Source organism: Gallinula chloropus (genome assembly GCF_964237585.1).
Source record: "Gallinula chloropus genome assembly, chromosome: 15".
In the NCBI taxonomy this organism is placed as follows: Eukaryota; Metazoa; Chordata; class Aves; order Gruiformes; family Rallidae; genus Gallinula; species Gallinula chloropus.
The window spans coordinates 8,736,005-8,749,864 of NC_140100.1; the positions used below are offsets into that span (position 1 = coordinate 8,736,005).

The 13,860-nt window shown below is 49.6% G+C and overlaps 1 protein-coding gene across 1 annotated transcript; it reads left to right on the forward strand.

Annotated features, from left to right (window-relative positions):
* Window positions 1–4,706: 4,706 nt before the first annotated feature.
* On the forward strand, window positions 4,707–12,441 carry CYP2W1 (cytochrome P450 family 2 subfamily W member 1; the record flags this gene model as incomplete). The annotated part of the gene is made up of 9 exons (XM_084270783.1): window positions 4,707–4,889; window positions 6,042–6,204; window positions 7,461–7,610; window positions 7,728–7,885; window positions 9,870–10,040; window positions 10,334–10,478; window positions 10,761–10,945; window positions 11,537–11,678; window positions 12,239–12,441. The coding sequence occupies 9 exons, from the start codon at window positions 4,707–4,709 to the stop codon at window positions 12,424–12,426; spliced, it is 1,485 nt and encodes a 494-aa protein (XP_084126909.1). The 3' UTR covers window positions 12,427–12,441.
* Between the last annotated feature and the right edge of the window lie 1,419 nt (window positions 12,442–13,860).

Genomic DNA, 13,860 nt, shown 5'->3' on the forward strand with positions numbered 1-13,860 from the left:
AAATACCCAAATGGTGATAGGCCAAGTTCCTTTGCTGGGGGCACGTTTACCGAGTCGCCCTTTTTGGAAGGCCCACAGCAGGGTTCTGCTTGTTTCTGTCATAGTCTTGTGTGGCCTTTGAACTAACCTTTTCCCTTTCCCATCTGGATTTTCCTTCTATAAACGATGGATAATGACAATTCTTTTCCTGGGGTGCATTTGCTGTTCAAGCAAAGGACGAAGTAGCGCTACTGGAGAGCTGGCATCCCCAGAAGGAGGGACAGGCCCCAGGGACTGAGATGGGATGGGGCTTTTTAGGAGACAATCACATGGGGCTGGAGAAGTTGTCTCCCACGTTAACACCACTGAAGCACTTTCACCTTCCTCTGACAAATACCTGGCCTGCAGCACCAAACAGAAACCCCCAAACCTCCCCAAGCCCAGCGAGAGCCGGTGCTTCCCGAGCTCCATTATGAGTCACAACCTCATGACAGGCAACTCCAGCCTCAAAGACAAAGCTCATGTGTGGACCAATGACTTAAAGGCACTTGCTGGTTTCAGGGTCAACAGTGAGGTGTGGAGGGGTCTGGGCCATGGGGTTTGGGCCAGAGCTTGCATGGGGCTTCCCCAGCTTTTCTGGGACCGGCTGTCATGGCTGTCGGCATGTGTTAATTAGCTCATGAGAAAGCTCCAAGGCAGCTCATGCTGTTTCAAAAGGGCTGTTTGGGGTAACTTTTAGAACTTGCAAGAAAAATAAATGGAGAAGGGTTTAGTTTTTTCTTGTGGCTGCCTGCTAGCTGCGGCTGCCGAGCAGGGAAAGTGCTGCTGAGGCCACCCACGCTGGAGGGCTGCCGGCTCCTTCACGGCTGATCTGACATCCCTGTGGGTCCTGCAGCCCCCATCTGATCCACACGGCTTCCCAGGGCACTCCGGAGGGGGCTGTGTGGAGATGGGGAGGAAAAGCCCATGGGCAAGGTTTCCATCCCTCGGGTAGGGGAGGAAGGAGAGAGGGAATGGTGCTTTCAAGGTTGCAGAGTGTAAAAACCCAACTGGAGTCCTGACTTTTTTGTCTCAACGAGGCTGGGTTTCGTTTGGTGTGCAGCAGTGTGGGACAGTGGAGGTGGGAGGCTTTGCCAGCCTGTGATTTTGTGTTTGTGCTAGAAGAATTGGCAGTCTCGGGCTTTGTCCATGGCAGTGCTGGCAAGAGGATGTGTCCCAGGCCAGCATGGGGTGACGTGGGGAGCAGAGGTGGCTGTTCCTGCAGCGCTGGGGAGGGCAATGTGGCTTTGTGGCACAGAACTGTCTGTGCGGGTCGATGCCATGTGGGTCGATGCTGTGCAGGTTGACACTGTGCAGGTCCATGCCACACGGGTCAGTGCTGTGCGGGCAGGGCTGGGCTGGCTGTGGGTACCATCAGGGAGCAGACTGGGTGAGGAAGCAGGTTTTGTGGAGGGGAGAAGCTGAAATCATTCTCAGAAAGAGAGGAACAAAAAAGTCTTTAACTAAACTATGATACATTAGGGCATAATTAAGCACCAGCTAAAACCTGGGATTGAAGCTTTAAGGATCAGAGGTTGGGCAGATGGGATGGGAGTGCCCAAGAAGGAGAATAAAAAAGCACAGCAAATCCTGCTTTAAAATACGTGGTGTTGGGGTCTGCCAGTGGTGCTGAGGAGAAGAGCCCAGTAAGATGACGGTGAGCAGGCCCTGAAGCCTCAGAAGGGGAGTACAAGAGCGGAGTGCCTGCTGGGCTGGCACCCAGGGACATGGCATGTCCAGCCCATCAGGTCAGGCAGCTTCAGGCTGGAGGTACTGGGGAGAGGATGGAGTGTTTGCCTTTGTTGTAGGGTTATTCCATTGTACTCGCCTGGAAAAGTGTTCTGGAATAAAGGGATCAGGCAACCTGGGTTGGGACTGGGACATTTTCTCTGAGCAGAAATTAAATTCTCTCTCCTGCTTCTTGCCCCCAGCCACTGGAACCCAGGAGGAACACAAGTTCATTGGCACTGCCCACCTATGGCAGAGGCTGGGGACGCAGTTGTGTGTGACAGGACTTTGCTTGCAGGGCTGGAGGGCACATCCCACCGACCACTGCATGTGCTGCTGCGTAGCATCATGCTTCTGCAAGCTGCAAGGTGATGCCTTGAGGGACAGACATATCCACCTGATAAACGGGGTCCCGAATACCACAGGGCAAGGTTTTGGAGCTCTCCTGAATCCTGCAGGAGCAGGACTCGAGTGGCATGCTGCTCCCCAGGCTCTGTGCTGCATGACGGGGCAGTAGGATGCGTCCAGCCCTGGAGACAGCACAGCCTGGACTGTAACCCCGCCTGGACTGTAACCCCCACCTGCCCATTGCTGGCTCCAAGGGCAGATGCAGGGAGGGAGACCTTGTTTTATGCTTTCCAGTCATTCCTGCCCAAGAGTGGCTGATCTCGGGGGGGGAGCTTGACCTCCAAATAATTACCCACAGCCCAAGGAATGACTTCCTTTTCAACTACATATGTATGGGTGGTTTGGTCCTGGGGCTCTGGGCAGGGGCTTTTCTTTCTGTGTTCCCTCTCCATAATTCCTCTGGTGACTCGTGACCCTGCCTTGACCGGAGAGCTTTGGCTTTTTTTCAAGGAGATCATTCACTCCTGGATAAAGATTAATTTTTCACTTTAATTTTTAACTTAAAATCTCTTGGGTGAAAAAGCTTTTTTAGGCCACCTAAGATGCTGTTATCTTCACCCAGCATTACCTCCTTCACGGGTTGCTTCACCCTGCAGGTAATGAGTAACCCCCCGTCCCCCAGCTGGGTGTGCAGGGAGAGGTGCTCTGACAGCTTCCACTCCCCTCACCTTGGGAATGGCAAAGGCATTGGTGGTGTCAGAGTGACATCTCTCCACCTGTGGGTAACAGTTAGGGTGTGAGACGATGCTGTCCCTACACCATGTCCTGCTTTTACCTCCTCGCTGCATGGGGCACAGGCACCCTCCCAAAAGTGAGGAGAGCAAAAGGAGCTGAGCCAGCCCCAAGGCCCCGGGCACAGCAGCTGCATTCAGAGCCCGGCCCTGACACACGCTCTGGGGCCGACTCCTCAAACCCACATAGGCAAGTCATTGTCCAAGCAAGGACATGAACTCACCCATCCAGACTCCCAGGCTCCTGCTCCTACCGCTGAGGCTGTTGTTTGTAATACAAGTGGGTTTGGGGTGGATGGACGGATGGATGGATGAACAGACAGATGTTTCCTGGGTGGTGCTTGTTTTGGGTATGAGCTGAGATCATGTCCTCTCAGCAGGTCTGTGGTCTGCCTGACGTGGATGGGACAGCCCAGGTTTGAATGTCCATTGTGATCAGTGTGTGACCCTCACTGCACCTTGGAACAGTCCCAAAGCATCCTCATGATGCTGATGCCACCTCATGTCATGGTGTGGAGCAGTACAAAATCCTTGTGATCCAGAAGCCTCCCCCCCAAAAAGGGATATCAAACGCTCTTTTCCTACCTTAGGGACTGCTGCATCGTCTGTGAGATCAGGGTGCATTTATGGAAGCAATGTGTGTTTCCAGTAATGTCTCTGACAGGTCTCGCTCCGTCGGACGCTACCAGAAACCAGTAGGAACAGCAGGGCCCTAACAAAGCCTTTTGTATTCATATGGATTCAATAATCCAGCTCTCCAAGACGTGGTTTTTATATCCCTCCTGTTGCGTATGGAGTGAAAGTGGTACCAGTTAACACTGGCTGGGGAGTGGGAAGAAATGCCCCTTGCTGAAACACCTGCCCGGAAAAGATGAGGGCATGAGACTGAGTGATGGCTTTGGAATTGGCAGCAGTTTTCACCAGCCTCTGATGGGGTAAAAAACCCAAGAGCAGGTCAGAAGCTCAGCTTTTTATTGAGTGTAGCCCCCAGTAAGGAACAGCAAGAGCTGTACAAGTGCCTTGGTAGGTGTTCCACACGGGGCTGCTGAATTGTTCAAGCCAGGCTGCTGGGTTGCCCTGGTGTAAGGTGAAGTGGCTTTGTGTCTGCACGCCCTATAGATCTGTAGGACAGCCCAGACTCAAAATGCTGATAAACAGGAACATTGCAGAGGTGAGCAGCAGAGCTCCCAGTCTGCAGAGGCAACAAATGGGTCCTGATGGTTTTGCCTGTGAAGATTGCCCAGGTCTGTTTCCTTTCACCAGAAGGATGCAAGAAGGTGGAAGAGGGAGGATGCTGTCCACCCAGCTTCATGTGCGGCCCAGAGTAGGACCTGCTTCTCCTTCACTGAACCATGGCATGAGCCTCTCTTGTCTACCCTAAAGGATTGTTTTGGGATCAACACCATTGAGGTAAAGAAGGCAGAAAGCAAAGAGCTGTCTGTGTTTGAAAAGAGGTTAGATGAAGAGGATGGAGAGGGAAGTCTTGAGGGAAATGTCACGATGGATGCCTAATAATAACACAGATGTGGATCTCCCAGGTGCTGGGAGTATATTGCGGGTGGGCGAACCACAGGTAGGCTTTGGGAGCGGAGCAGACCTGCCCTGCTGCACTCAGCACAGAGCCAGCAACCTGTACCTCCACAAGCTGTGCTTGGACTTTGCCTTTTCCAGACATAACTTACATTTTTTTGTGGAGAGCTGGGGGTGGAGGGGAAGATTGTGCCAAGCGCACCCCTGACATCATTTACTCTGAATAAATACAATGCGAGCACTAATAAAGGCACCACGGGGGCTTTCCACAAAGGTGAGCTCCACCAAAACATGGCTGCCTTCACAGCCCTCTTCTTCTGTGGGCTATGGGTGTTGCTGTTATCAGCTGCATTCTATGTTTTAAAAATTTATAAGCAATTGGTTTTAAATTTGCCTCCTGGTCCGCTTCCTCTTCCGATCATCGGCAACCTGCATTTGCTGGACATCAGAAGGCAAGACAGGTCACTGATGAAGGTAAGAACAAGCCCTCTTTGCTTCTTGGGGGTTAAATGCCAGCATGTACCAATCTAAAATTCTCCCCTGCTGACAGTTCTGAGATGATTTTTGGTGCCAAATATGGGGTTTTTTTTAAAAACCCCTGTGTTAAAGGTTTCAGAATGACCGAGGAGACTCTTAAATCCCAACTCTGGGATGTGAGCAGAGCTGACATGAGAACTAGTCAGCGTGGAAAACTCTGAGTGTCCTCAGCAGATCAGACTGATGGACCTGAATTTTGGCATCTTCCTCGTGTTGTGAAATACTTTCAAATATTTGAGTGTCCACGTAGACAAGCGGAGATGGATGCTCAGTTGCAGCTGCCAAAATAGCTTGTGTTTCTTACTTGTGCTGCCAGTTTTTCATAAGAAGGGGAATAAATGTAGCACAGCCCAAAGAAGAGATGTAGGAGAGATGATTTGAAGCAGTGCATGACTTCAACTTGCACAAGATAAGGTCCTCTGTAGGAATCAGAGTTGCCTTGCATCTGTCTTCCGGAAAAAAGGGGAGCAACATTCCAGAGAGTTTAGTCTCCCAGAGAGCTCCTGCTACCCAATATCTCAGCCCTCACAATGACGTCCTGCTCTGCAGTGGCTTGGAAACTGTGGTGTAGCAGAAATAAAAAGTAGAGTGTGGTGTTGTGGTAATTTTCTAAGACAAAGTGAAAGGGCAGCGGTTTCTTACACCTTCGTATGTCCATCCTTGGTGAATCATGTTAAATACCTCTTTAAGTGTAGCAAAGCTTTTATTTGACTTTGTCTAATAAATGAGGACACCTCTGCTCTACCATCCTCCTGTGGTGGGCTGTGGTGTTGCAGCCTGTTGCTCGTTAGCTGTCTGGCAGATCTCAGTGATGCTGTTGGTGTCCAATATGATCTCTCTAACCCAATGGGCCAAACTTGGCCCAAGCAGCTCAGGAAACCAGTTGTTTTATGGAAGCTGTTGGGTTAAACACCATGGTGTTTATTTGCTTTGATTCATCTTTCACTGAAGTGTCTGAGGGCTTTATCTCTGGCATCCCTCCATCCCTTCTGGCCACAGGAGGAGGAGGAGGGAAGGCCACTCTTTGGCCATGGCAGCTGGACATACTGCCTCCACTGCTGACCTCCACGCTCTGATATTTCTCTCTAGGTTTCAGAGAAATATGGCCCCGTGTTCACCGTCCATTTGGGGTTTCAGAAGGTGGTGGTGCTGACTGGCTACGAGGCAGTGAAGGATGTCCTTCTGAACAAGACAGATGTGTTCCTGAGCAGACCACCGCTACCCATATTCGATAACATCCAGCATGGGAATGGTACTGGTGGGATGAAGGGATGTGGGCATGCTTGCTGTGCTGCTTCTCAAGTGGGCTTTAATCGTTACAGTATTTAAGAGTCTCGAGTTGTGTCCTTATCATTGAGAGCTATGTTTGGTGGAGCTTGGGGGCAGTGACTTGGTTTTCCTTAAGAAGAATACTTCTGGGGATCTTCTTATTTGCCTTCCCTGCCTGTGGCAGGGGGGTTGGAACTCTGTGATCCTTGGGGTCCCTTCCAACCCAGACCATTCCATGATTCTATGATTCTATGATCAGGTTTTTTTTGCTTTTAGTGGCCCTGGGTTACATTTCAAGGGATCCTTTTTTTTTTTTGCAGTGCAGGGGGAAGGATTTGGTTTTTCACAGTGTGAAGGCAAAGACCTTGTGCAATCTCTTTTCTGCAGTTACTGGGAGTTCAGACAAAGCATGGATCACACATGACTCATGATAAAGTCTGCAAGAACTGGCAAGGCTACAGCAGCACGGGCTGTTTGTACCTCAAACAATTACTTCTGTAAACAGATTTTTGGCAGGTTTCTGAATTTCATGTTAAAAAGTAATACATTGCCTGAGACTAGACATTGAGAAACAATGAAGGGAATAATCCAGGACTGAAAGGAAAAGATCTGATGATCTAATATGTATATAATGCATACAGCATGTGGGGTTTTTCTCATCTTGTTTTTAAGAGTGAGGCCCTGTGTGAGGAAGGATACACTGTGCCACTTCCCCCAGCAGCCTCCAAAGATGTTCAGCCGTTGGAAGACCTCCTGGGAAAGGAGGGCGTCTGAATTGTACCCAAACATCTCTGTGTCCCCTTGGTTGAGCGCTTTTTTTGGCCAAAGGGTTAGCCAGTTAGGGGGTGTTCCCCAGCTGTGAGCAGAGGTGTCTCCCTGCCACCTCTTCTTGTTCCCCCTTCACATTATAAAGTGCATCCTCTAAAACATGAGTTGTTTGGTGAAGTCTTTTTTGTCCTGTTCGTGACAGGGACAGAGCAGTGTCATCCACTCCCAGCCTTGCTCTCTGAAACAGCTGGGTCTTTTTTCTAAGGAAAAACAAATCAGCCTGAGACAAATGCATAGAGCTTTTTACCCAGTATGGCTGCAAAGAGATGACGTTCTAAACAAGCCAAACCCAGGGCTTTCATGTGAACAGCATCCAACTGTTTGAAATATCACCTGCTGTCCTCCTGAACTTGCCTGGGGTGGTGCTGTCCCATACCAGCTCAGCAAACAGAGCATGCAATCCCTCCGTAGGTGTGCTCTTTTCTTCTCAAGAGATCTGGAAGATGACACGGCGGTTCACCTTGGCCACCATGCGGGATCTTGGCATGGGGAAGCATCTTGGAGAAGAGAGGATGCTTCAGGAGCTTGGCTATTACGTCGAGTTGATCAAATCCTTCAAAGGTGAGCTGGTGATGGCATCAGGTATTTCATTCTACTTTACAAAGCCCCTATGGAGGTCCCTGGGTTGCTCCGGAAATGGGGTTGGTCTCATGCAGTTATGATTTTGTTCATTTCTAGGTGAACCTTTCCGGTTACGATTTCTGAATATGGCTCCTGCCAACATCGCCTTTACTATTGTCTTTGGGAGAAGGTTTGATTATGAAGACCCAACTTTTCGTACCGTGTTAAGACTCATAGATGAAGTTATGCACCTTCTTAGCCATCCATTCTTGCATGTAAGTTACCCTTTGCACTGAGGTGGTTTGGTATCTCGTTGGAGTTGATAGGTCAAGCCAATCTACAATTGATGGATGGTTGTGGAGAGGCCTTGGGGTACTGAAACATAAGATCCATAGAATCAGAGAGTGGTTTGGGTTGGAAGGTGCCTTTACAGACCATCTAATACAGCCTCCCTGCGATGGGCAGGGATGAGATTTTTTGATTTGGGCTTTTCCTCCTTTGTGAAACCCTCCTGGAAAGGGGGTCCAACATCATGCGGTGGCACTGGGATGAGATACCAATCTCACTGTGCCAGCAGAAGGGGTGTGCTTGATTCTTCCACAACTGGAATGTGCAATAACTGAGGCTTTCAGCTTGGTGGGACTGGGGCAGACAGTGTCCAGGGACATCAGTGGAAATCCTTGGAAGCCCTATAGATGTTGCCCTTTATTTTACTGTGTTTAGTCACTTTATTTAGCAAACTTTCTGTTTTATAACAAATTGTAGCCTCCCCTGAGGAAACACACCCTAAGATAGGACTGGGATCTGGGCAATCTTCCGTCTTTGGTGTTTCCCAGGAAATGCAGGAAAATGTTCCTGGACTGTGTCTTTGGCAAAGTTCAGAAGGACTCTGCTTATTCAGTTTTGGGGCTTGGATTATTTGTTTTGTCAGTATTCTTCCAGCAGTAATCAGACTGAACCATGAAATGCCAGCACCTCCTACTCCCTAGCACTTTGTGTCCAGAGGAGTCTCAGGTGGAAGAGGCAGGAAGGAACCTGGTGCCTCTTGGAAGGCATGGCCAGAGTTTATTTCTTTTAAAAACACACTGGTGATAAAACTATTGAAGTAACAACTTTATCTGTGCACCTACAAAGAAAAATACCCGGGCTCATACCAGTTATTTCTCTGCTGGATGCTGTATGAACATCCCAAACGTAACTTCTTGCCTTTAGGGATGGATGACTGCACTTGTATTTGAGGGTTACTAGGGTTTGGTTCCTTGCTGCAGCCTAAAGAACTAGTGAAGTTACAGAGTAGCAGCACGAAGTACAGAGCTGCAGGTGTTGTATATGGACCTCTCCTACCTCCTGTCGTAGCGTTAAATCAACACCTGCTCCACGGGACTGTGTAAAATGAGGATTCCAACTAAGAGTGTCTCACCTGAGCCAGGAGCTCGTGTTAAACTTAATCCTCCATCACAAGGAATGGAGAATTAGTGCTTAAGGTAATGCTGAAAATAATCCAATGAGCTGCTAAAAAATAAAGAAGATGCTGGTGACTTTATTACCTGAAGAGAACTAATTACAGTAGCTCCAATCCACAACGCTGCAGTATCCCTTCTCTTTTAATCTCTATGGCAGGTTTAGGTTTTGCAGAAACCAGCAAAAGTGGTAACCAGTTAGCAAGAGCAAGAGATTTGTGAATCTCATTCTGCAGCCAGTTTATTTATAACATTGAGCAACGGTGTAAGTAACACCCCCCCCCCCACACAAGCCCCTGCACATAAAATGCAACTGTTCACTGGGCTGTGAAATGTAATGATGCTGAGAATGGAGTGTAATTGATTTGTAATTCATGTGGAAGTTAAAAATGATGATCAAAGAACTTCAAAACATGAGTATTTTGGCTTGGAGTTTTCTTTGCTAAAGTGCAATGCTTTATCTTTTTGCTTTATTACCTCTTTTAAAATGTAATTCCGTTGTCATGTGAGTTTACTATCACTTTCCCTTAATTGTTTTTTGGGTTGGTTTTTTTTTTTAATTCGTGTTTATAGGGTCTGTCTAGACGAGTCTGATAGGCTCCATTCATTTCTGTAGAGAATTCTTAATAAGAGGAGGCATTTTTATACACTCAAATTTTTTAGTTACCAGAAGAGAGGCTCCAACCACACAGCATTTGGCTGCTCCTGCAATGGTTTCTCCGTTACGATGAGCGAGCTTTACAAGGGAATGGGTGAATTATTTTTTATTCCTTGTGATTTTTTCCCTTTTTCTTTTTAGATATATAATTTCTACCCATTCCTTGGATTCCTCCTCAAACCTCACAAGATGATACTGCAAAAAGTAGAAGAGATGCGTGTGATCTTAAGGAAACACATTGAGGAAAGCAAAGAAAGTATCAAGGACAACAACCTGGCGAGCTACACCGAAGCATTGCTGCTCAAACAAGAGGTATCTTAAATATACAGCTACTCTGGTTATCTTACTCAGAGATACTCCGTGCTTACACAGAGATGCTCTGTGCTGCTTGTATAACAAAGATGATCAGAGAGCTGGAGCACCTCCCTTACGTTGTTCAGCCTGGAGAAGAGAGGGCTGTGGGGGTACCTCATTGCTGCTTCCCAGTACCTGAAGGAAGCTTATAAACAGGAGGGGAACCGTAATGTCTCTGAAGACCAGGTTTCCTGTCCTGGGTCTCTCATTCCATGCTATCAGCAGTGGGTTTGTTTCTTTTTACTTCCCAGAAGGAGCAAGACAAAGCCGATACGCTTTTTCATGATGCGAATGTCGTGGCCTCCATGCTTGACCTGCTCATGGCTGGCACTGAGACCACCTCCACAACGCTGCAGTGGGCCATCCTGCTGCTGATAAAGTACCCCGAGATTCAAGGTAAGGCACCTTTATGGTTTGGCTTTTCATACGTAGGGTACTGAAGTACCCTGCAGTGACTTCATAAGTGCTGCTCAACTGTACAAGCTTCATAGCCTCTCATGCATCCAGAATCTGAGCTCCTGGAACCTCTCCCCCTCTGTCCAAGCATTATATGCTGCCTGTCAAGACCAAAGGAACCTCTTGCTCTGGGGTAGTCCTACCAGTGGTAGCACAAGCTGGGAACTGGAGGTGCTTTACCACTGAGGGAAACTCACTTCATGCCTTTCCTTCGCCCTGCAGAAAAGGTTCACGCAGAGATTGATCAGGTTCTTGGCCCTAACTCCTTGCCTACCTTAGAGACACGGAAAAAAATGCCATTTACCAACGCAGTGATCCACGAGGTGCAGAGATATTCCACTCTCCTGCCACATATTCCACGATGCACATCTGTCGACACCCATGTAAACGGCTACTTCATCCCCAAGGTATGTGCTGCTCTCCTGATGAAGGTGGGGGCACCAAACACCAGTGACTGACAGGGCAATATGTAGAGAAGCTTTAGGTGGAGAAGAGTCAATTCCCTAATCTCCCACCTCCTCTGTGTCCAATGGCAGTGTGACTTCAGGGTTATGCACGCAACTTCCCATTTCTCACAGCTCAGTCTTCGTAATCTGGTGTCTGTTCCTTGTTCTCTTCGCTCCCCATTCTCATTCCTGTTCTGTAGAGCAATTCTGCCTCTGGATCCCACTCCACTGTCTCCTTGCTTTGTGTGAAGCAAGCAGGGAGCTGCTTGGCAGGAAGGAAGCCTGGCCTGCATCTTTCTTCATCTTCATAACTCAGGAACAGCCAACAACCATTACTGTGCTATGACACGTTGGCCAGTAATGCCAGTGAACTGGGTATCCATGCGAGCTCAGGGGCATAAGGACACGTAACAGCACAGATACCAGTTCTTCAGATGTAGAAACTTGTCTGCAGGCAGAGCCCAAAGGGAGGAGTGGTTGTGTGGCTGAATGGGCAAAGCCAGAAGTTTGGTCCATCCACACATGCTAACGCAGAGCCTGGTTGTGCTGTAGGGAACAATGGTGATTCCTCTGCTCACCTCCGTGCTGCTGGATAAAACACAGTGGGAGACACCAGATGAGTTCAACCCCAACCATTTCCTAGATGAGGACGGGAACTTCGTAAAGAAGAAAGCATTCCTGCCCTTCTCCACAGGTAATGGGAGCGTTTGGTCCTGCACTGGGCACCGAGTTCCCAGCGCCCCTGGGAAGATGTTAGCCAAATGGCAGGGTCCAGGCCTCTGTGGGGAGCAGCATGGACATCAGTGGTGGGGATGCTGTTGAAGTACCCACCCTTGGCTTTGATGACTTTGCAGTGGGGTTGCTGTAGAAGTACCCACCCTTGGCTTTGATGACTTGCAAACAGCCCCTGAGGGGTGGGAGGAACACTGGGCCCCGTGTTTAAAAACACCATTGAGACCTCAGAAGACTCAACGGCTTCAAGCATGAGTTCAGACTTCCCTCTGCCTTGGGATGGCCAAGCAGTTCTAGGGTGTCCCAGATCAGGTTCTTACAGGCTCAGAGGGGAACAGCCCTGTTCAAATGCCTGTAGGAGACCAACAGTGGTGTCTGCATAACATATCGCCATGCTGACTTGCATTTCCGAGGCCTATACTGTCCTTTGTGCCACTGCTACCAAGCAGTAGGGATAAGGTGTTGGTTTGAACCACCACGTACCCAGTCACTCCACCAACAGTCCTGCTTTTGGCATTGCAGGGCGGAGAAACTGCGTTGGAGAAGGTCTGGCCACGATGGAGCTCTTCATCTTCTTCACAGGCTTAATGCAGAAATTTACTTTTAAGCTTCCACCTGGGGTCAAAAAATCCGAGTTGGACATGATTCCAGAGTCTGGATTCACCAACAGACCCCATCCACAGTGTGCCTGTGCTGTGCTGCGCCAATAAAGGCCCTGAATCCAACTGATTGTTTTGTACAGAGCTTAGCTGATGCGTGAAGGAGAAACCAGAGCCCTGAGCAGGGCTCAGGGCTCAAAGCGAGTGAGAAGACACTAGCTATACTGGCTGTCCCATTCCCTGCTGCACACAGGATATCTTATTCCCAGGTACCCAGGATGACAGATGCGCTTCCAACACTTTTCAGACTTCTGGTTTTGAATCCCGGATGCCAAACCCTGGATTTCTTAGGTTCCCCTTGCTCTAAGGGACCTCAGTGTGGTTGCTTGGGAGTCTTTGGCCCTTTCTGTGTACAGGCTCCATTGCTATGGGATGTCACATCTCTCCCCAGACAAGTAGCAGACACTCCCAACCTCTATTTCCCGGGGGTAGCTCAGATACACGAGCACGACTCCTTTTCTGAGCACTGCGTGTGAGCATCCAAACATCCAGACCTTGCAAAGGTGCTTCCAAAATGCTCTTTCCTTAAGCAGCACTGAAGCTGGGCAGATCCAAGACAAGTGACAGAAAACCTGCCCACCTCCCCTTGCCTCGCTTCTCCCCGGCTTCTCTGAGATGTGCCAGGACCCTGCTGGCTCCTGACATCCCCACCCCTTCCCCTCTGGCTAGAGATGGAGCCTGGCCCCGTGCCCTCACAGGTGAGGGCAGCAGGACTCCTGTACAGCTCTGAAGCTCCTGCTCCCGCCATACCGGCTGCGGTCATTCAGTAATTAGCGTAAGGATGCTAATTGGGTCCCCGGGCACGGCGGGGCTGGGCTCTCGCCACTCCGAGGGGTCCTGGTGCCACCTCGTGGCACAAAGAGGATAGAGATGGCGTCGTGCAGGGCGGCGGTTGCTCGGCTCGGCGAACTCGGGGGGTGCAGGAGGAGGCAGCCCCCTTCCATCGCCCCTCCCGGAGCCGGAGCGCTAGTCCCAGCGCCAGGCCGGGCTGGGAGTGGGATGGCAAGCCGGGATGGGGGGGATGACAGGCCGGGTTGGGGCACCTGCTGCCCTGCGGTGAGCCACAGGCTCTGGGGAAATTGGGTTTTGGGGGGTTTCCAGACCTCGCTTTAAAAATCTGTGTGCCTGTCCTGCCCCGAGATGTTCACCTTCAGCTCTGGACAGCATGTTGGGAGGCACAGCCACGTTTGGTGGTCAGAGGGGGAGACCCTCCGGACCACCAAGGAATGTGGAAATGGTGTTTCCACCTCTGAGATGATGCTTTCTGCTAGATAAATCTGTGGCTGAGTCATAATCAATGTTCTGATGTCGTTTGGCTGAGCAACTAAATGGAAGGCAGGCAGTCTGTTGTGATACATTCAGCATGCCCAGGAGTCATCACTTCCACCCATCTGCTCCCATAGGCACAGGCGGGATGCACTTTCCAATGGGATCAAAGAAAACTCTTCCCTTGGATGTTTGCACCTGGATAAACCTTTCATTCAG